Here is a 23,141-nt window from a genome sequence, read left to right on the forward strand (position 1 = left end):
AAGATCCCTACCCTAACCAGCTGCGGGGCCTAATTTGGCTGCGGTGCCGAAACCATGCTGGACTACCAAGTTCCCAATATAACCTAACCTGACATATTCACTTTGAGGGAATATGCCGTATTTTTTAAAAAGTCAAAACTTCTTTGAAGAAAGTTAAAAAAAAACTTCTCAAATCGGTCCGAAGGATGTAAAATTTGTGTAAAGAAGAAACACACAGACACTTAAACATCCAATAATTCCAATAAATCCAATTACTGTATGTACGTACAATAGAAATATTTAATCATAGTTTAGTATTGTTATTGTTATGTGTTAATATATGATTTAGTGCAAATATTATATTACAGTAGAGAGAAATAAAACACATCACCTATCTTAAAAATATCATAGAGATTTAATACTGTATACTAAAACGAAGTTCAAGGGGGTTAGGGGTTGGAGGTGGGGGCTAGTAAACGAGTAATACCTCCAAATAAGATTAGGACTATAGATAATGTGAGTATTGGTGCAAAAAATATGACGTAACAAAAAAAAATTAGCCAATGAGAGGCCACTATAAATTTTACCATTGGTCAATAACGGCCTCTCATTGGCTAATTTTTTTTGTTACGTCATATTTTTTGCACCAATACTCACAGCATCGGACTATTTTCTAAATTTTCTAAATTTTTTTTTACCAAAATGTAGGTTTGAGGATCCCTGCGGGGGTTAGACATAGGAAAAAAACTAATCCCACCTCATTATTTTATTTAGTGTCCGACCGACGCTTTTTAGGTTAAGCATCTATTTTTCTATCTATCAATGCATGATCTATGGATATAAATAGTTGTCCTTCCATTTCCCTAATAAATAAGAGTTAGTTTATACCTCCCAACTAGATATCATATCAATAATTGACCAGTTGAGCATACTATCTGTGCAAGGGAATTTGTTTAATGGAAATTAATAACTGCAGCAGTATTGGCCGCCCAAGGATAGGTCATTGAGAGATCAATGACCTATCCTTTCTTTCCTATTATTCATAGTTTTGATTTATGTAAGTGTCCGGAAAGATAACAGGAATAAGGTATAACCAACAAGCGAAATAAATCTAAAATAATATTTGGGGACAGATAAAAAGGTCATCAAGTCTATTATGTGTTGACTAAATGTGTCGTGATTTTTTTCGAATTAATTTCGTTGTTGGTATAAGCTTAGTTATTGTTCAATGAAGGTTTTTTTCTACTTTGATTATAATACAAAATCTTCCTGCAACAAGGGCTTCAAAAATAAAAAAACGCTCATGGTTGTATTATGCTAATATCATAAAACATAATTTCTTAATCTTTTTGACATGCAATGACCTATTTTCTGGTTGCCGTGGTTATTATCACGATCACAGGTTTAGAACTATAGTCAAGAAAAGAGAATTTAAGTTTGAGTATATATGTATTTTCTAAGATATTCTTCTATCATGGGATATATTGATAGGTAATTGTAAGATTCATTATTTGGGTCTTTCTCTCAAAGTGCTTGTCAGCCACTGAATAACCTCACCACCTTTTTATCTTTACTATTGAAATAAGTGATGGGGAAACAGATTTTCCATACTTTTAATCTCAATTTGTCCCTATAAACAAGGTCTTGTCTAAAAACACAAAGTTTTCTTCCATTTACATATCCCTATATCCTCATAAATACTATCACAGCATTGTTTGACATTTTAATCAAAATCTCTTAAATCTTGGGAATGGTCGTCTTCTATAACTAGTGAAACTCCTAAAATTGAATTAAATTAATTCTATAACTTTTTCTTTCTTTCAATTTCTCGTCTGATTTCCTCTCTCTCTCTCTCTCTCTCTCTCTCTCTCTCTCTCTCTCTCTCTCTCTCTCTCTCTCTCTCTCTCTCTCCCTCCCTCTCTCTCTCTCTCTCCCTCCCTCTCTCTCTCTCTCCCCCTCCCTCCATCTCTCTCTCCTTCTATCTATCTCTCTCTCTCTCGCCTTCTTCCTCTCTCTCTTTCTACATCATTATAATACTACCTATAGATGAAGTTAGGCCGGATAGGACAGATTTATTATCATCCTTGTCTGTCCTGGTTCTTACGCGGCGTATTGGAGGCTCGGACGTCTCCCAGAAGTTTTTACGAAGCTAAAAAAGTACAATATTGTTACATTTTATTCGTAAAATCATGGCTACACCCCTAGTCTCTTGCAAAACTTAAAATTTTTGTTACAAAGATGGAAGGAATTTGGGGTGGGATTGGATATTTTATTTCTTTTGGCAAGGTAGAGGTAACATTTTTATAAACCTCCCCTAGACTTAATTCAAAGGTAAATTATATCAGTTCAGCTGTTAGCTTTACAGACAAGCTGACAAACATCCTATTACTATATTATTATCCCTAGATTATAATAAGTAAGTTGGCTGACATGTTAAAACAGAGAGAGCTATATTTTTTTGAAACTTTTTTATAATAAGACAAAACCTAAGTTAAAAGTAATCAAATCAATCACCTAATCTGATATATTTGTTAGATGGCCAGTCAGTTAGACATAATTACATACCCCCTCCCCCCCTCCCCGGTTTTAGAGTAGGTACACTACACTACTAAAACATATGAAAGTTTACCGTTAAAAACTTGAGAGTGTCACCCGCTGTTTTCTTTATCTCCATTTCTTTCCATATCAACTAATAACATACAAAAAGATTAACTTATTGGGTAAATAAACAAAAAATGGTTATTTTGATTTTGAGAAAAGTGCAATTTATTTTCTATCCCTATATCCCTGGGTACAAGAAAAGACATTGTATATCTAGACAGTCCAACTGACCCCATTTTTGGTAAAAATTAAAAAGGGAAGTTTTGAAAACATACCTTTTGTTTACATTTTGTTATGTACTAGATACGGGCGACAAAATTTTTGATGAATTTATTCGACAATATAATTTTTAGAAAGCTAACTTTATTAAAAGAATTTTATATCTAACTTAATATATGTTTTGTAATATGCTTCAAATTATACTAGAAAAGAATTTTTTATACGAATTAATTTACCCAGGAAAAGCTAAATCCCAAAATATGCGACAATTTATGTATAGCGGACTCATAATTCGAACGAAAAAAAATATATTCCCATACATAGAAAATGTGTACACAATTTTAACTAATGAGATCTCTAGTATGATCCTTTAGTTTTCTCCTATTGGTGGAATCAGGCAGGATGTCTCTTGAGTAACTCTATTAGTACAAGGTATTGTAACAAAGGAAGCTTAGAATGTTAATTCTTTTAAATAAAATTCAGTTTGTCTCTTTGTTTAAGGTCCCTAGATACAAATAAATAATGTCTTCTACATCTTATTCTTTTAATGAAATAAAATATGAATCTACATGTACATACAATGTACAGATCAAACTAATGCTCTGAAATGGAGTGGCTTATCATCAGTAAAATTATTTTGAAAATAAATATAGGAAAAGTAGAAAGAATACGGTAGGAGGGGTAGACACATTGTAATGTAAATTATACTGGTCCCTAAAGTCTATAAACACTATCTTTCATTTAGGGACTTTTGTTACACTCTGATTGGATCCATGGAAAACTATAAGTGTCATATATCTTTTCCATCAATAACTATAATTACTAGATCTTTTCATGAAAATACCCTTTCTCGAATTTCATTCTTCTGCTAACCTAAAAAGTTACTTTAGGGGCCTAGAAATACATGTACAAAATTTCAGCTCTTTATCTCTACTGGCGACCTAGCGCCAGGCATGTCAAATATCAACAGATAACGGTAGCACGGCGGTTTTAACAATATCTCAGTAATGTGCAGGTTTTAAGCTCTTCTGCATATTTCAATTTAAACACATAAGGCCAAAGATATTATATCCAAAAAATCTTTTGTCAAAGTCTACTCTACACCTAGCGCTAGTCAGTTTTCTAAAATCATGCATTTTATACCTGTGAAAAATGAAATCGTCAGCGCTAAGTGTAGAGTAGTCTTTGACAAAAGATTTTTGTGATATCATATCTTAGGCCTTATGTGTTTAAGTTGAAATATGCAGAACACCTAAATTCACCTTCCAAGCCATTCTCTATGCATTTAAAAATTTTTAATAAAATAACGGGATTTCAAAACTGCCCTTTGAAAAGGCCTAAAAAGTATCTTTTTTTTGTCCCTTTTTTCACTGTTTATAGTTACAACTTATTAAGATATTATTCTCAGTTAAACAAAAATTGGCGCCTCCAGCACCAAAACCGGCAAAAACAGGCAGTTAAACTTCAGTACCCCTACTAAACCCCCTAACAGACCCCCCCCTCTATCTCGGCTCCTGTTACAGATAGAGACATAAAACTTTTTTCTGGTGGTTCATGTGTATTTTTAGAGAAAATTACTTTTCTAGTCATAGCGGTCAGACCACTCCTTATCCGCTTTTTAGCGACCAGTTGCTAAATATTAAAACTGCTGTAGAGCAGCCAATTTTAAAGCTAAGAAAACCAAATTTTATGACGAACTATTATTTTTTATAACAAAAAAATACCTTTTCTGACCATCGCCGAAACACGACAAATAACGGAACCGCCAATTTTGGCGGTAAAATGGCGGTTGGCGGCGCTAAATGATATTTTTATCTGTTTGAAGTTACAATTTATTAAGATATCATTCTCAGTTAAAAAAAAATTGGCGCTTCCAGCACCAAAACCGGCAAAAACAGGCAGTTAAACTTCTGTACCACTACTTAACCCCCTAACAGACCCCCCCCCCTCTATCTCGGCTCCTGTTACAGATAGAGACGTAAAACTTTTTTCTGGTGGTTCATATTTATTTTTAGAGAAAATTACTTTTTCTAGTCATAGCGGTCTGACGGCTTTTTATCCGCTTTTTAGCAGCCAGCTGCTAAATATTAAACTGTTTTTAACCTATTTTTGAATGGGGGGTCAAAAATATACTAGGACACCTATAGAATCAGACTGCAGAGCCCAAATTTGAATTAAGTCCCCAATAAACTTTTTTTGGGGGATTTAAAAATTAATTTTTAGTGTTGCTGTAATCATTTTGACCGAAGCAAAAGCTCTTTTTTTACTTCGGGTAATATTGTGGCTTACAGAACATTTTTATATAATTCACTTTATATTGATACAATAAAAAAAACATTACTCTGTTCATTGGAAATATTTTTTTCTTTCTAAAACAATTAATTTCATTGAAAAATATAACATTTACAATAAAACAAATAATTCTGAAATCTAACCAATAAGAAGTCTTGTTTTATTTCAATTCCTAACAATTCAAAAAAAGAGTGTTTTCACAAAGTGACTTATTTCCAATGTAGTTAAATAATTTTTATTTAATTAAAATGAAAAGAATGAAAACCATACACATAAAAGATACATTCTTTTTAAAATTATTTTAAAAAATAAGTTTGAATAATCTTATTTTATAACGCATTTGTATATGTGACAAAAATAAATTTGTTGTATTGCATAAACATTTGTTGTCATTTAACCCTTTACAGCCATTTTTTATGTTTTTAAAATAAGTGAGAGAACACAAACATGTTAATGTTAATTAGTTGATATATTATAAAGAATTAACTTTTTAGTGAATTTTTATAGTAAAATCATAAGGCCTAATTTTACTCTATACCAGAATACAATATTTATGAAGCAAAACACTCTAAAAGCTACGAATTTTACCCAAATAAAAAAAAACCTTTTGCTTCGGTCAAAATGATCACCGCAACAGTAAAAATTAATATTTAAATCCCCCCAAAAAAGTTTATTGGGGATTTAATTCAAATTTAGGCTCTGCAGTCTCATTCTACTGGTGTCATAGTATTTTTTTTATATACGTTTTAAAAATAGGTTAAAAACAGTTTAAAACTGCTGTAGAGTTTTAAAGCTAAGAAAACCAAATTTTACGACAAACTATTATTTTTTATAACAAAAAAATACCTTTTCTGACCATCGCCAAAAAACGACAAATAACGTAGAATGGCGGTTGGCGGCGCTAATTAATATTTTTATTTGTTTATGATATTGATCACAATAAAAGACTTCATACAAAAACTGGCTGATTAGGGTCCGGAAAGGGGCAACACAGTTAATTGTTGAAACTAATGTAATAGATTTTTATTTTAGTCAGATGCCAGACGCAGGCAATTAAATAAATTAACATTTAGAAATAGGAAAGAAAACAAAGTCATTCCTAATTAGGACAAAAGTCACTGGAAATTGATCTAATTGATCTAAGGAAGGCTACTTATGTCCTTCATCTAACAAAATCTAACTTAAGAGAGGTGACTTATGTCCTTTGTCTAACAAATTCTTACATTAGGAAGGCTGCTTATGTCCTTCATCTTGCAAAACTTAGCTTTTCTGTCCTTCACATAGCAAAACCTTACAAAACATGGCTTTTCTGTCCTTCACATAGCAAATTCTTGCAAAACATAGCAAATTCTTGCAAAACATAGCAAATTTTAGCAACACATAGCAAATTCTTGCAAAACATAGCAAGTTCTTGCAAAACATAGCAAATTCTTACAAAACATAGCAAATTCTTGCAAAATATTGGAAAACTTAGCTTTTCTGTCCATCAAATAGCTAATTCTTGCAAAACATAGCAAATTCTTACAAAACATAGCAAATTCTTGCAAAACATAGCAAATTCTTACAAAACATAGCAAATTCTTGCAAAACATAGCAAATTCTTGCAAAACATAGCAAATTCTTGCTAAACATAGCAAATTCTTAGAATACTTAGCTTTTCTCTCCTTCACATAGCTAATTCTTGCAAAACATAGCAAATTCTTGGAAAACTTAGCTTTTCTGTCCTTCACATAGCAAATTCTTGCAAAAAATAGCTAATTCTTACAAAACATAGCAAATTATTACAAAACATAGCAAATTCTTGCAAAACATAGCAAATTCTTACAAAACATATAAAATTCTTGCAAAACATAGCAAATTCTTACAAAACATAGCAAATTCTTGGAAAACTTAGCTTTTCTGTCCTTCACATAGCTAATTCTTGCAAAACATAGCAAACTCTTACAAAACATAGCAAATTCTTACAAAACATAGCAAATTCTTACAAAACATAAATAAATTCTTACAAAACATAGCAAATTCTTACAAAACATAGCAAATTCTCACAAAACATAGCAAATTCTTACAAAACATAGCAAATTCTTGAGATACGGTGACCTGGTGTCCTTTGTACTGACGGTAAGATTTGTGAAATGGTTCGAATCCTTAGTAAATTTGACTAAGTCCAAAAATATTTTGACACATTTTGACGTCAAATTTTTGAAGAAAAAAATACCCAGGTGACACCAAGAGTACCTACTGAGAGGACACCAGGTCAAAAATATTCTAAGTGTCAAAAAATCACGCTGAAACTTCGTTTTGAGTTTGGGACCCTTTTTTGCTATGTTTTGCAAGAATTAGCTATGTAAAGGACAGAAAAGCTATGTTTTGCAAGAATTTGCTATGTTTTGCAAGAATTTGCTATGTTTTGTAAGAATTTGCTATGTTTTGCAAGAATTTGCTCTGTTTTGCAAGAATTTGCTATGTTTTGTAAGAATTTGCTATGTTTTGCAAGAATTTGCTATGTTTTGCAAGAATTAGCTATGTGAAGGACAGAAAAGCTAAGTTTTTCAAGAATTTGCTATGTTTTGCAAGAATTTGCTATGTTTTGCAAGAATTAGCTATGTTTTGTAAGAATTTGCTATGTTTTGCAAGAATTTGCTATGTTTTGTAAGAATTTGCTATGTTTTGCAAGAATTAGCTATGTGAAGGACAGAAAAGCTAAGTTTTCGAATATTTTGCTATGTGATGTACCAAAAACCAATTTTATGCAAGATTTTGCTATGTTATGGATCAAAAAGCTAGGTTTTGTGAGGTGAAGGGAGGCTACTTATGTCCTCAATCTTGCAAAATCTTTGTTAAGGGAGGCATGTTATGCCCTTCATCTAACAAATTCTCACATAAGGAAGGCTACTTATTAGGGTGGGTTCATATCGGAATTAGACAAAGCGGGGATATGCAACAGATAAAATTAACCTTAAAAACATTTCTGACCGAAAAAGAATTTTAAAAAATTGAGTTTTAGAACACGACCACTTAAAAATATAATTCATTACTTATTAGTATGCAAAGACGACATTCAAAAAAAATTTTGAATCTGAACTATGGCTTCATGGTGCTCCCTGGAAAGGCCTTGAGGAGCTGAATCAGGAACTTTTGTCTGTATCAAAATATCTCGTTCCTAGCCTTAGAAATCACAAAAAAAACAAAAATTTTTAAGGTTTATTGAGAATTGTCCAATTTGTAGAGGTTTTTTAGATTTTCTAAGGCTAGGGACGAGAAATTTTGAAACGGACAAAAGTTCCTGACTCAGCTCCTCAAGGCATTTCCAGGGAGCACCATGAAGCCATAGTTCTGATTCAATAAATTTTTGACTCCCATTTACAAATAGCTATACAATTGAATGTCTGGTGGTCTGCGGTTTTAAGACTTAGGATAAATTTTAAATCATCCAGAGGTGTATTATATCTATATAAATTGAGTGCAGATCCCCGCTTTGGCCTCAGAAAAAAAATGTCCAAAATCGACCCACCCTACTACTTATGTCCTTCCTAGGAAGGTGACTTCTGTCCTAATTTAGGAATGACTTTGTTTTCTTTCCATGATCCTAGAAATATTATCAATTTTTCTACAAAGGGTTAAAAACAAAATCAAAATATACAAATCTAATTATTAAAAACATCAAGATGTTCTTTTCCATCCTATTACATATTATCTTTCTTATTTTCCTTTTCAAATGCAAGATGTATTTTCAAAATTTAACTGTTGATAGAAAGATTCTGGATCATCGACAGAAAACGAAGTTGCCGGTGATGTATGTGCTAGTACGTATAAAATGACTTTAGAAATGTCTTCTGATTTTAGTTGAAAGGTGGATACAATAAGTGAAGGACCTATTTCATAGTATCTAACAAAAAAAAGTTTATAATCAGTGATAGTGAGAAAAATTGTGTCTATGGTTGTCTTTATATAAACTTTTGTAAAATATATAATATTGATATAGTGTAAAAAATAATTGTAGTAATATTACCATTCTCCCCTTCAAGGACGTCCAATGTGTTTATTAGGCAGGGGGGGGGGGGAAGGATATTTTATTTAGGGGGGATAACAGGATGTCTGTTTTTATGTCTCTCTGTACTGAAGGATCTCACTAACTGCTGAACTGATATGGTTCCCCATAACAGGGTAGCTACTCTTAGGTCCTGGGAAGGTTTATAACTAATTTGGGAGAGGGTAACACCACCTTCCCAAGAAATTGAAAATCTAGGAATCAATCTGATTTGACACACAAAAAGTGTAAAAAAGTATGAATAAATATATATGATTGATCACATGGTACCTTCTGAATAAATTTTGACAAAACAAATAAAAATGAGGGACAACAAAACTTATGTAGTACAATAAAAAAATATGGATTTTTTTTTGTTATAAAAAATAATAGTTTGTCATAAAATTTGGTTTTCTTAGCTTTAAAATTGGCTGCTCTACAGCAGTTTTAATATTTAGCAACTGGCTGCTAAAAAGCGGATAAGGAGCGGTCTGACCGCTATGACTAGAAAAGTAATTTTCTCTAAAAATACACATGAACCACCAGAAAAAAGTTTTACGTCTCTATCTGTAACAGGAGCCGAGATAGAGGGGGGGTCTGTTAGGGGGTTAAGTAGGGGTACTGAAGTTTAACTGCCTGTTTTTGCCGGTTTTGGTGCTGGAGGCGCCAATTTTTTTTTAACTGAGAATAATATCTTAATAGGTTGTAACTATAAACAGTGAAAAAAGGGACAAAAAAAGATATTATTTAGGCCTTTTCAAAAGGAAGTTTTGAAATCCCGTTATTTCATAAAAAAAATTAAAATGCATAGAGAATGGCTTGGAAGGTGAATTTAGGTGTTCTGCATATTTCAACTTAAACACATAAGGCCTAAGATATGATATCCCAAAAATCTTTTGTCAAAGTCTACTCTACACCTAGCGCTGGCGATTTCATTTTTCACAGGTATAAAATGCATGATTTTAGAAAACTGACTGGCGCTAGGTGTAGAGTAGACTTTGACAAAAGATTTTTTGGATATAATATCTTTGGCCTTGTGTGTTTAAATTGAAATATGCAGAAGAGCTTAAAACCTGCAAATTACTGAGATATTGTTAAAACCGCCGTGCTACCGTTATCTGTTGATATTTGACATGCCTGGCGCTAGATAAAGAGCTGAAATTTTGTACATGTATTTCTAGGCCCCTAAAGTAACTTTTTAGGTTAGCAGAAGAATGAAATTCGAGAATGGGTATTTTCATGAAAAGATCTAATAATTACAGAAGGGTTGATTTTGTTTATCACACTGAGTTGTGTTCATCAATTTATCGTCCATTATCTTGCCCCAAAGTTCCTTTGATAAAAAAACCATTTAATACACATTACACATACTCATTTAATTTAAACAGCAAGATAGACAAAGCAATCCTGGCTTGTAGAATAGACTCGCTATATTTTTATTCTTCAAAGAAAGACACACAATATATACGTTTGAAGTTAAATTTTCTATCTTTTTCGTTTGAAATTTAGAATTTCAAAAATGTACAAAAAAAATATTTTTAATTTATGTCATTGAGAAAAGCAAGAATAGTTATTTCTCGTATCGTATTATAAACGGCTTTCCGCGGATATAGAATGTACAATTATAAGATTAAAACTAGTTTTTTTAGCCCCGTGGTGCCGAAGGCACCGGCTAAAAAAACTAGTTTTAATCTTATGATTGTACATTTCTATATTCGTAGAAAACTGGATATAATACGATGCTAGACATAGATTTTTCGTATTCATGAGAACCGGTTCCTATCCACCGGATTCAAATGAATACGAGAATATATATTATATATTGCAATGATTTTCTGAGTTATGATCTAGATGCACACGACAGTGACACAATCCTTTAATCAAACTTAGATTGGCAGGCTTCGCGCACGAATAGCTGAGTGTAATCTATGTTACAGTACACGCTGAACAGCCATACACGTGGTAGTTACTCAAGTATTACATCACCCTGGCCTAGATGTATGGCATGTATTCCATATTCATTGCCAACTTAAATAATAGCCCTCCCATTATCATATTAGTGAGTAGAAATAAAACATGATTACAGTTGCTTGATAAGTAGGATCTTAACTTTATAAAATCTCTCACCTTCTTATCTCAGGGAAGGTTGCGTAATTATTTTCCAACAAATTGCGACAGTTTTTTAACCAAAGACAAATTCAACCCAAGAAATTTTGTTTCCCCCAATCTAAAAGTAAGTTGTGGTTTAAATATGAATCCTGGAATATCACTCAACATTGTGCAGGCTGTGTTACTTATACTTATACCTTCTCAGATTCATCATCCAAGAGCTCCTCGTCCATTGGAAATCCAGGGTCCAAGCAAAGCTTATCTGAATAGATCATAAAAACATGAAGACAATGTTAATATACATTATAACCCAACAGTTAATTAAAAAATAATCTTGCATTTGATAAAATAATTGTTCATTTTAATAAGTTTTGTGGACACAATACAATCTGTCCCGATTTTGTATTACTTTTGCGGAACATGATTTCAGTTACGTCATATTTTTCTTTCCCCAAAAAGGGAAGGGGGGAAGAAAATCTCTTCAAAAGAGATGGGGAAAACCCCCTTTTCTCCCATCTCCTTTTTTCTTCCCCCCTTCCCTTTTTTTTCTTTCCCCTTCCCTTTTTCGGGAAAGAAAAATATGACGTAACTGAAATCATGTTCCGCAAAAGTAATACAAAATCGGGACAGATTGTATTGTGTCAGTTTTGTGATATATTTTTTTTTTATTATCATGAACTGAATTAATTGATAAAAAAATGTTTTTACAGTCCAAAATATTTTTTTTTGTATTATATGTTTTACTTTGATGAAAACTGTTGCTTGTTTCAATTTCTAATTAAAATTCTAATTATATTTAAACAAGACTCACTAATTATAAGACATTTATTAATACCATAATTTAAGTGCTCCTACATTTGACCAATTTCGACATTTTGCTATGTTAGCAATCTTTAGTTGTATGCTTAAGTTTTACATATACTAAATGAAAATCATTTTGACAACATGAACAAGGATGGCAACTTCCATAAGTAGTGAAGCAAAGTGGATGACAAACTGATAAAGTAAGTCATAGAGCAGATGTTCAGTTGTCAATAACAAAAAAGAATTTGCCATAAATTCCTTTAAATAATCACGAAATCTGTTTCATGAAAAACAAGTATGTCTGTCTTTTGAAGGTTGATTAATGCCCAATTCACAAATAACGTTTAAAGGTCGACCGATTTTTTCTGTATGTCAACCTAAACAAGTACAACCCACAAATACCTTTATAAAATCGGTCAACCTAGAGCTTCTATAGGTCAACCTATAATTTTCAGAGGTCGACCTTTGTCTTTTGTGAACTGGGCTTAAGTAAATTATATACTGGATGCTTATTGGCACAGGAAACCCTTAACAAATTTATTTTTTGGGAAAGGGTAGCTCTGACGTTTAAAATGAATTTATGGCATTATTTGCAACGTGTATTACTTGGTCTAACTGTATTAATCATTGTAAAAGTGACATTCTTTTTAATTGTTAATGATTTATATATATATATATATATATATATTTATTTAATTACACATTTTGGTACTTTTGTTTAATATATACTTGCGTCTACGCCCCCTAGAGGCCTTTAGGGGCACTTGAGGAGGGCGGAGTTAAATTTGATAACCATATTTTTAAATTTCAAATTTAAAAAGAAACAGTAAAAAAATTTGTGCTGCTTTTTTTTAGAGGGGGGGGGAGGTGACCAACCTCTCCCGTTCTTCTTTAATTTCAATTTTAGTTTTTTAAAAAAATATTTTTGGGTGGGGTGGTATTTTATAGGGGCGATTTTTCTTGGTACCCTCTCAAAAAATAGCTATAAACCTTTACAGGACCTATAAGAAGCTACCCTGTAAAGGGGAACCATATCAGTTCAGCGGTTAGCATACAAACAGACAGGATGCATTAAATTTCTAAAAAAAAGCCATTAAGAACACAACAAAGAAATTTATTTATTGAATATTTAAGCTCTCTTGGAGTAAATTCAATGCCATAAAGTTTGTACAAATTATACCTCGATTAGTGAGTAGGTTTGATACTAAATCAAAAGCGTATGTATATGTTATATTTACCCAAAAAGTCCATGTCTTGTTTTAGTTTCCCCATAAGGGCTTTGGTCAATCTTGCTTCTTGCTTTCTTTTCCTGAAAAAGAAATATTAGATTTAATTTTTATGAACATCGTCTCTAGCATCTAAGGGCTTTACTATCGTAGATAGTTTTAAGTATGTCCTAAAAACTCATCCAGACCTTCCCTTCGTCTATAAAATATCTATTTTAAGGAGTCTATTCTTTTGATATAGCCGATCTTCTCTAATAAGTAACCTAACCTAGACCAATACCAGTCTTCCAGATAAAATACTGGATTTACTACTCAAGCGCAGATCTTAAGCAGTTTGCACCCAACTGCCTCTTTATCCTATCATATAAAGTAGTAAGGTTTTTTTTTGTTTAAGGTTTTGACAATAACTGTACTAATTTATTTCTCCCTTTTAGGACCTGAGATGGTTTTAGGGTATTTTATATTTAAATTTATTCTAAGGATGTTTTTTTCTGCAATTTCTTCCCCTAAACAGATCAAGTAAGAAGGAATTAGGGATAATTTATTTGATATCTATAATACAAAGTAGAATAATGTATGTCCTTCCGTCAGTCCGTCCGTCCATCTGTCCCTTAAGATCTCAGTAACCACTGAACTGATCGGATTCTACTCTTCAGGGAATATACCTACTGGATCTGTGGTGGTTTTAGACTATTTTCTTGGGGGGTGTGACACCCCCAACCCCCCAAAAAATGAAAAAAATCCCCCCTATTTATTTTCTTACGAATTTTTATGAAATTTAGAAATTTTTAATGAATTTTGCGAATTCACCATTTATTTGCGAAAATTTGCGATCCATTCACATTTTTTTCGGCTGCGTAGGTAATAGAAGATGCAATTATACCTCTTGGGGCAAATCCCCTAGAGGCTAGGTGTAATATGTCGCTAATAAATGATAAACAAAATTATCTTTCTCTTAGTTATATTTTCAATGTTCACTTTCAACAGTAATAATCCAACTCATCAAATACAAAAATTAATAATCCTAAATCACATTTGACAAGTGTGGTTAATATTTTTGATTGACGTCATAAAATTATATTTTGTTCAAATTAAAACAATTTTTCTACAATTTCATTGCTTAAATTTATTTAAATTTTACTTTTTTATTATAAAAGTGTTACAGTCTGCCCCCAAAAAGCTTAAAATTTCATTTAATTAGGGAAAACAAAATTTCAATTAGACTGTTTGATAAAAAAAAATTTTATTTTTCTAAACAAAATTGAATATTTGAATATATAAAAAAAAGTGTACTTTTTAATTGTTTTACTTAAAAATCAAAATTTAAAAACATACTGTAGTTTTGCTTATTTTCTCAAAGAAAAAAGAATAAAAATAAAAAAAACGAATTACAGCTTGTATTCAGAACTTAGAATTGTAATAAAATTTAAACATATTTTGGAAAAATTACATTTACAATATTAATCAGGGATTCATCTTTTAATTATGTAGATGTTCTTGTTTTTGTAGGCATTCCTGGTGGCATCTGTTGTTATAGTATTCTATACGTCATCAGCTCCTGATGGTTCCAGTTTCATGTATCCAACGTGTTCATTTCTCTATATTTCCAGGGATGAATGGGTGTTTCATGGTGCCTCAGCAGATAAATGGTTTTCTCTGCTTTTACTGGTCGAACTCGCACACGGATCGACGTTGTTGACTCATCATTGGTCAGGTAACATAAGTGATTTCCCTTTAATTTGCATTTAATAATATTTCCAAAAACTATAAAAAGAATTTTCTAAAGTTCTAAATTGCTTATCAAAAGACAAAAAATTTTTAATTTGCTATTCATAATATTCAAATGATTAAAAGGAAAAAAATTTCTTCTGTAATTTTACTTTTCAACCAAAAAAAAATCTTATGTTTACTTTTTACTTTTAATAAAATTTTAACTGAAACTTTCTGAGGAGACTTTAACATAATTGTAAAAATTTCTTTAAATAATAAAATTTTCTATTTTTGAAAAAAGGAAATAAACCACAACTTTTACATTAGAACATTTGCAATGAAAAATTAAACATAGAAATCACTTGACTATTCCTTTATCCTGTTTAGTTTTAGTTTCTTTATTTCAGGTTTTTGTTGATACCAGTTTCAACCCAATTTTCTGTAATATATTTAATCATTAGTTTTACCGTTTCCAGTGATCTATATACATCTACTAGAATCTATCATTTTAATCTCTAATTTTTTATTTTTCTTGATAAATTTATTTTAATTACCTTTTAAACTTTCAATAACTTTGTATAGTCTATCATAAATATCCCAAGAAAAGTAATATCTTTTTAATAATTTTTATAGATATTTTCTAAAATGAGTTGTAGTAATACCGTTTACCTTCAGTTTAACTAACTTATGTCTGTGTTTACCGTGGCACAGGCATTCAAATTCCTACTCAATGAGCCATTCAGCGCCATTTCGTTTTTATCAGGATCCGTTGACCTATCCTTGGACACCCTAAAAGTAAACAGAATTTTACTTTAATGAATTTTTTCAACTATCATTTAATTCTATACATTTTTAAATTAAATATCTTAAAAATTTTCTTTAGGCATTTTCTATCGTAAATTTTATTTATCTTTTTTTTTAAATTTTCTTTAACCATTTTATCTTTTTATTTGGATTATCTTTCTAATATTTTTTCCAGGACTTTTTACCTTTTTGGGTTTTAAATTATCTTATCTTTTTATCTTTTATTTAGGGTAAAACTCAATACCTTGATGAGATGGATCTTCCCACCGTTAATTTCTCTGGCATCGTATTATGGACATCGTTGATTTTCAGCATCCTGCTAAATCTTTTCTTGTTGTGTCTCGCAGGTATTACCTAAAATTAATTTATATATTAGTTAAGGTGCTGTGGTTTTCCAAAATTTTTTTAACCATTTTATCTTTCTATTTGAATTATCTTTCTAATATTTTTTCCTCAAATATTTCTTTAAATATTATCGTTTTATAAAATTTCATAAGTTGAAACCTTAAATATTTCACAAATTTACCATTTTTCATTAAATTTGAAACCTTAAATATATCTTTAATAGCATATGATAAGTATCTTTTTGAGGTTTAAACCTTAAGATATGGATGATATATGGAGGATTTAAGGTTTAAACCTTAAAATTATCGTAGAAAAAACATTAAACTATGGTATGGCATTAATTATCTGACAATTTATGAGTAAAAGGATTTGACAAGTATTTAATAATCACAGGAAATTTGAGTATTTAATATTATCTTTGAGCATTTAGTTTCCAATATCACTAAAAATGAGAATCTTAAGTATCATAAGCGTAAGAATATATTTGATATAATGTGTGAAATTTATATTTGAAGAAAAATTTTCTTTTAAGGATGGAACCCTGATTACAACTCTGTGCACGCAATTTCTTCGCTACTTGCTTGTCTGTTACTCCATAATAATGGTTTTACTGGTGACTTCATATGAATCCCATACAAAATTACCCCTTTTAAAATGAATTTACCATTTTTACTTTCATTTTAAAAGTATTATTACCCTTTACCTCATAAGGGTAATCTTTTTAGAATTACTTTTAACATATAATTCATAATTCTAAAAAGCTTCGAATTAATGGTTACCGTAAATTAATTAATTCAAAGAATTTTTGCTATGGTTTAATAATGATATTTCTGAACGTTTAACTATACTTTGTTCAATTGAGGGATATCTTTATTATAGTGTTCTAATAGATTTTACTCAATTCTCTATTCACTAGCCCATAGACTTTTATATTTTTTTCTGTAAGAAGCGTGCCACTGACAAAAACCCGTCTGCTCAAGAAGAAATTAGGTAATAATTTTTACCTCATATCTTTATTCCTGTCTCTTTCTCTATCTCTTGCTTTCTCCATTTTCTTCTGAAATTTCACATATATCATTAACTGTATTATAATTTTAATTTATTTCTTATTTTAAATAAATTAAAACCAAGAATTCTTGTTTACTATAACTGAGATCATTAATTATTTTAACTTGAGATTTGTTTCATATAAGAGTATTTTTAACTAACTAATGTCATACCAGCTGCTTTACTTTAGTTTGATAGTTTTTTGTCCAGTTCTAAAAAGATGTTTTATTTAAAAGAACAGTCTTATGTTTGTTTAAAAAGATGTTTTATTTAAAAAAACCGTCTTATGTTTGTTTTTCTAAAGTTTTTTTCCTTGTTTATTATTTCTATTTAAAACAGATTTTTTATATTTCTTTTGTTATTTTTGATTAATAATTTATTTAATAATTTCTCAACAATATTTATTTCAATTTGATATATTAACAGACCGAGTGTCCCTTTTTTAAAGCATAATTTATAAAAGGACAATCTCTTTTTTCTTTTGACTTTCTAACTTTATTTTTAACTTTATTTCAACAATTTTTTATAACCTAAGTTATCTTTTATCATATTTCATAAACCACATTATCTTTTACAAGTCTTTCATTTTTATAATTTAATAACCCAAGTTATCTTTTATCATATTTCATAAACCACATTATCTTTTATGAAGAATAATTTACAAGTCTTTCATTTTTATATTCATTATTTTTCAGTATGTTGGGGGGGGGGGGGGTTGTGGTGTTGTGTGTGTAATGTTTGACCCTTTATCTTTATCTTTATATCTTTTTTTTCAACTTTTATTTTTATTTTAATTCAAAGGAAATCATTTTGCTTTTTAATTTTACTAAAAGAGTGTCCTTTTCTTAAATTGGAGACCCCACTTTATTTTTACCTGACCGTTTTTATTCATAGTGTATAGGACACTCCATTTTTTAAACATGTTTTATATTAAAACTATCTTAATGTTTCTCATGGACAATTTTTCTCATTTCTACTAACATTTTTCTTCACATAAGTGAATATTTAAAATTTTATTTATCTTAATAAAAATTTTCCAATAAAACACACTATGGTTTTTTCCTTTTTAACTAATATTTTTTACTCACAGAAGTAAATATTTAAAATTTTATCTTCTCTAATCTTTTTAAAAGTTAACGATTATCTTTCTTTAATTAACAAATGATTGTTGTTGTATACATTTTGAAAATATACATTTACATTTTAATTTAAACTATCATTAGGTTAGATTTTTTAATGATCAGCAATTATTTCATGTCTCCTATTTCAAATCTATAATAAGTTACTTTACACATTTAAAATACAATTTTTGTTTATTTAATCATTTTTATGTTTATGAAAGTTTATTTAATCATTTTATTTTTATATGACCTCAAAACTTTTTAAATTTTTATGAATCATATACCTTTTTGAGTGTTTATTTTATCATTTTATTTTTATATGACCTCAAAACTTTTCAAATTTCTATGAATCATATACATTTTCAAGTGTTTTTATTAAACATTTTATTAACTAGTGTACACTTTTTATTTAATTACCCTTAATTAGTGTAATTAGGTCTATTTTACAGGTGTCCTTTTTTACGGTTTTATGGCTATCATTTTTAAGTATCAACACCTAATTATATAGTATATTCAATTTCCTAATTTTTCTTTTTATATATACATTGATTTTTCAAAAATATCAATAAATAGTACCATTATTCTTTGTTTATCATAGAAATTATCATTTTGAAGATTTCATTATTTCTTATCATTTTTCCAACCAATGTTAGGCCAGTAAAAATATCAATAAATAGTACCATTATTCTTTGTTTATCAAAGAAATTATCATTTTGAAGCTTTCATTATTTTTTATCATTTTTCCAACCAATGTTAGGCCAGTAAAAATATCAATAAATAGTACCATTATTCTTTGTTTATCAAAGAAATTATCATTTTGAAGATTTCATTATTTTTTATCATTTTTCCAACCAATGTTAGGCCAGTAAACACAGACTTTTTAATTTCTCAAAATTATCTTTAATATTATTATGGAAATTTATCTTATTTTACATTTGTAAACAAGAACATGTTTCTTCATTATAGGGTTTTATTATGAACAAATCTAATATATCTATTGATTTGGTTCTTGTTGAGAAGAATGAAATTATGAAGTGTATCAGCACTAAGATTTTTACCTAATTTAGCTTCTTCTAATCTTAATATTGACAGTAAATCTTCTGGCAAATACTTTCTCATTTGAGAATGTATTTTTCTCTCTTTTTCACTAGCAGACATAATATTAGGAGGCAAATTATTTATTTTTATGGTTTGATGACTATCATTTTAAAGCATTAACACGCAATCATAAGTACGTTCAATTTCCTAATTTTCTTTCACAAGTGTTCTTTTTACTGTTTTATTACTATCATTTAGTTTATTACTTTTTAATTACCGTACATTCAATTCTTTACCTTTTAATTTATCATTTTATTTATCATAAAAATTTTATTTATTATTTTAATTATCATAAAAATTATCTTTTTTAGAAATTTTCATTATTCTTTCCAAATCTGAGATATTTATTTATTTGGTCTCTATTAAGCAATATAAAATCATGGAGTGTTTCACTATTAAGATTTCTACCTAATTTAGCTTCTTCTATTCTCAAAATAGATAATAGTTGAGTTGGTAGATATTTCATCATTTGTGAATGTATCCTTCTTTCTTTTTCACTAGCAGACATAATATTAGGAGGCAAATTATTTATTTTTCTTCTATACTCATCATAAATATCTTCTATGTTTCTCTTGGATGTTTTAAATGTTTCAAGCATATAATCAATGTTATGATTAGCTATTCTTCCATTGTTAACAATGTCACTGACAATGTTCAAATAATCTTTGCTAGTCAATTTTGCTGGGTTTATATTTTTGCATTCAATTCTATCTTTAGTATCTCTTGGGAGAGAATTGTGGAAGACCGCATTGAATTCATACTGGGAAAATCCATCGAAATCAAATTCACAGAATTGGTCGATATAATCGATCAATCCAACATTTTTCAGTGAGAGGAGTTGATTTTTTATAATTTTTAATTTATCACTAACTTTTTCAACATTGTAATATCTTAAACTTGTATCTATAAATCTAGGTGTGAAATCTTCACAATTGTAAAACTTTGATGAATTAAATTTATTTTCTAGTGTTTGTATCTTACCAATTTTTGATAATTGTTTAATAACATTTTCTTTCATTTTTCGTTTTTCTGTTTGATTTGATACTAAATATTCCTCTAATAGTTCTACCGCCTCTGCTGCATGGGTCAGCGAGAGTCCCGCAGGGCTAGTGTCCCTGTTCTCAGCAGATCTATATACTGTTTTAGCTTCAAATTTTTCACCTCTAGCTGGTTTTCGTTTTAAATATTTTATTTCCATATTTAAATTATCAATTTTCTTTTGCAAATCATCCATATACTTTTTATTCAAATAAGAGTCTCTATTTTCTTGAAAATTATCTTTTCTGTATTGTCTAGAATTTCTCTCATTTCTTTCAAAATATCTTTCATTTCTTGGATATCTTTGTTCTTGTTTATAATTAAAACCTCTATAATCACCCCACTGATTTTGATATTGATTATTTTCAGAGTCATTTGTGTTAAAATTTTCTCTATCAAAATTAAATTGATTAGAATTATCTTTATGTTGATTAAAATTTCTTCTTTCAAAGTTCATTTCTCTGTCCCTTTCATCCCTGAGATTTCCAAGTGAAAAATCATCATTAAACTCTGTAAAGTCATCGTTTGTCATATAACTTTCTGCTTCTCTATTACGCAATAAATCCATTGTCTCTGTATTGAAATCTGCTTGGTTTTCATGTACACCCTTGTAATCCTCTCCATTTAAATTTTCCAAGTTATCTTTATATCTTTGTAGCCTTTCTAAATATTTTTCCTTATTTTTCAGAAACCAAGTACTAAACTTTCTTCTTCTGGCACCAGCAAAATAAGGATCATTTTGTTGTTCTGTGTCCGACATCTTTTATCTTTTTTATCTTTATTTTTAAGAAAAAGGTTTTTTATGGTGTATTATAAAATAAAATTTGGTTATCGTTGGAAGTTTTTATTCTAATTATTATCTTTTTATTTTTATCTTACCAAATTATATAAATCAGAAACAATTTTCTTGGCAGAGACTATCTTTACTTCAGATTTTGATGAAATCTGAACAGGAACAATGTATTTTTGATGATTTTCCAGATTAATCTGGTATAGTTATCTTTTAAAATTATCTTTACCAATTTTTCAGATTTGATAAAATCTGAACAGGAACAATGTAGAGTTACCTTTCAAATTTATCTTTACCAATTTTCCAGATGAACAAGTAGAATTATCTTTTAAAATTATCTTTACCAATTTTCCAGATTTGATGAAATCTGAACAGGAACAATGTAGAGTTATCTTTTAAAATTATCTTTTCCAATTTTCCAGATTTGATGAAATCTGAACAGGAACAATGTAGAATTATCTTTTAAAATTATCTTTAACCTAAAAAAGAAATTTACAATGTTTGTTTGAACCTTATTCTTATAATATTTATAGAACCAAGACTAATTTGACAGCTTCGAATTTTTTCAATCCAATGTTGTCCTCTAATTTCAGTACATAGAATTTTTAATTTCCATAAACCAAGAATATTTAAGCAAAATTTTATCATTTAATCACTTCAACAACAATCTTAGTAAATTTTTATTTTACTAAAATATTTCTATCCAAGTTATCTTTTAAATTATAATTTTATTAGTTTTATAAATTGAACTATTCTTTTGTGTTCAATATACAAAACTTTTATCCTATCTTTTTTAATTATCTTTATATTTAGTTTTATAATTTGGACTTTTCTTTTGTGTCCAATGTACAAAACTATAATTTTATTTTTCTTAACAATTTTTTAAAAATGTTAGGTAATTAAAAATTTTCCAACTTCCCAACTTTTTAATATCATATAATAAAAGAGATATAATTCCAGTGTATGTCCGGTGTACACACTTGTATTGAAATATTTACACTTTTATACAACAATTTTTCCTTTGAAAATTTCAATATTTTTATGTTTTTATGACGTATATTTTTAAAACTTTATTCCGAATCAGAATGATAGATATTATCAATTTGACTATTTCCAACTATTATCGTTCCTCCTAAATATCTTCTAAACTCAGGAAACCTGTCCAAAGTTCTGTTTATTCCAAAATGACTAAAGGTAAAGGGACCTGCTATTTCTTGATCTACCTCCTCTCTGTCATATAATGAATTATTATTAAGATTCCCAACTGTATCTCTATCTCCTATAGCTGTATTGTCTAGTCTTAGTAAATTATATCTATCTTGAATTAATCTTTTAACTGCATGGTATAAAATTTTCAAATTTTCCCCAATTTTAAATGAGAAATTTGCTTCATAAACATAAAAATTATTATTTTGATTTATTGACTGATCAAAAGTTTTCTTTTTTACATCAAATTTAATGATAACTAGTTCAAAAATGTTTATTACCAACCTTAGAACGTAGTGTAGCATAAATTTATTTTTGTTGCCTCTATTTTTAGTAGACAAACTTTATTTTTACTATCTTTTTGTCCTTATCAGACAAAATTATCTTTTTTGTACTATCTACAGTAACTAAATTTTATCTTTTTGCCTCTATTTTTAGTAGACAAAACTTTATTTGTACTATCTTTTTGTCCTTATCAGACAAAATTATCTTTAAAAAAAAGGAATTAGATTTTATTCACAAACAATTAAATATCTTTTGAAATTATAACTTAGATTTACTTTAATTAAAAGTTACCATTTATCCGACTAAAAAATTTTAAAAAAACAAAAATTTTCCAAGTCCAAAAAAAAATTTTCCTTGATTCTTGACCGATGGGGTTGCCAATCTGTAATAAGTCGCTAATAAATGATAAACAAAATTATCTTTCTCTTAGTTATATTTTC

At 29.2% G+C, this 23,141-nt stretch overlaps 1 protein-coding gene across 2 annotated transcripts in view; it reads right to left on the reverse strand.

Annotated features, from left to right (window-relative positions):
- Positions 1-1,409: 1,409 nt before the first annotated feature.
- LOC145320351 (outer dynein arm-docking complex subunit 4-like) overlaps positions 1,410-23,141 on the reverse strand; it is a 100,759-nt gene continuing 79,027 nt past the window's right edge. For both annotated transcript variants that reach the window (XM_080162767.1, XM_080162766.1), the window contains 5 exons: positions 13,270-13,340; positions 11,425-11,489; positions 2,609-2,668; positions 2,020-2,128; positions 1,410-1,758 (listed from right to left, as the gene is read on the reverse strand). In XM_080162767.1, the coding sequence (XP_080018893.1) occupies positions 1,703-1,758; positions 2,020-2,128; positions 2,609-2,668; positions 11,425-11,489; positions 13,270-13,340 (361 nt within the window). In that variant the 3' untranslated portion in view covers positions 1,410-1,702. The remainder of the gene's footprint in view (positions 1,759-2,019; positions 2,129-2,608; positions 2,669-11,424; positions 11,490-13,269; positions 13,341-23,141) is intronic.

This window comes from Acartia tonsa, chromosome 5, assembly GCF_053477335.1.
Source record: "Acartia tonsa isolate MP-2025a chromosome 5, ASM5347733v1, whole genome shotgun sequence".
In the NCBI taxonomy this organism is placed as follows: domain Eukaryota; kingdom Metazoa; phylum Arthropoda; class Copepoda; order Calanoida; family Acartiidae; genus Acartia; species Acartia tonsa.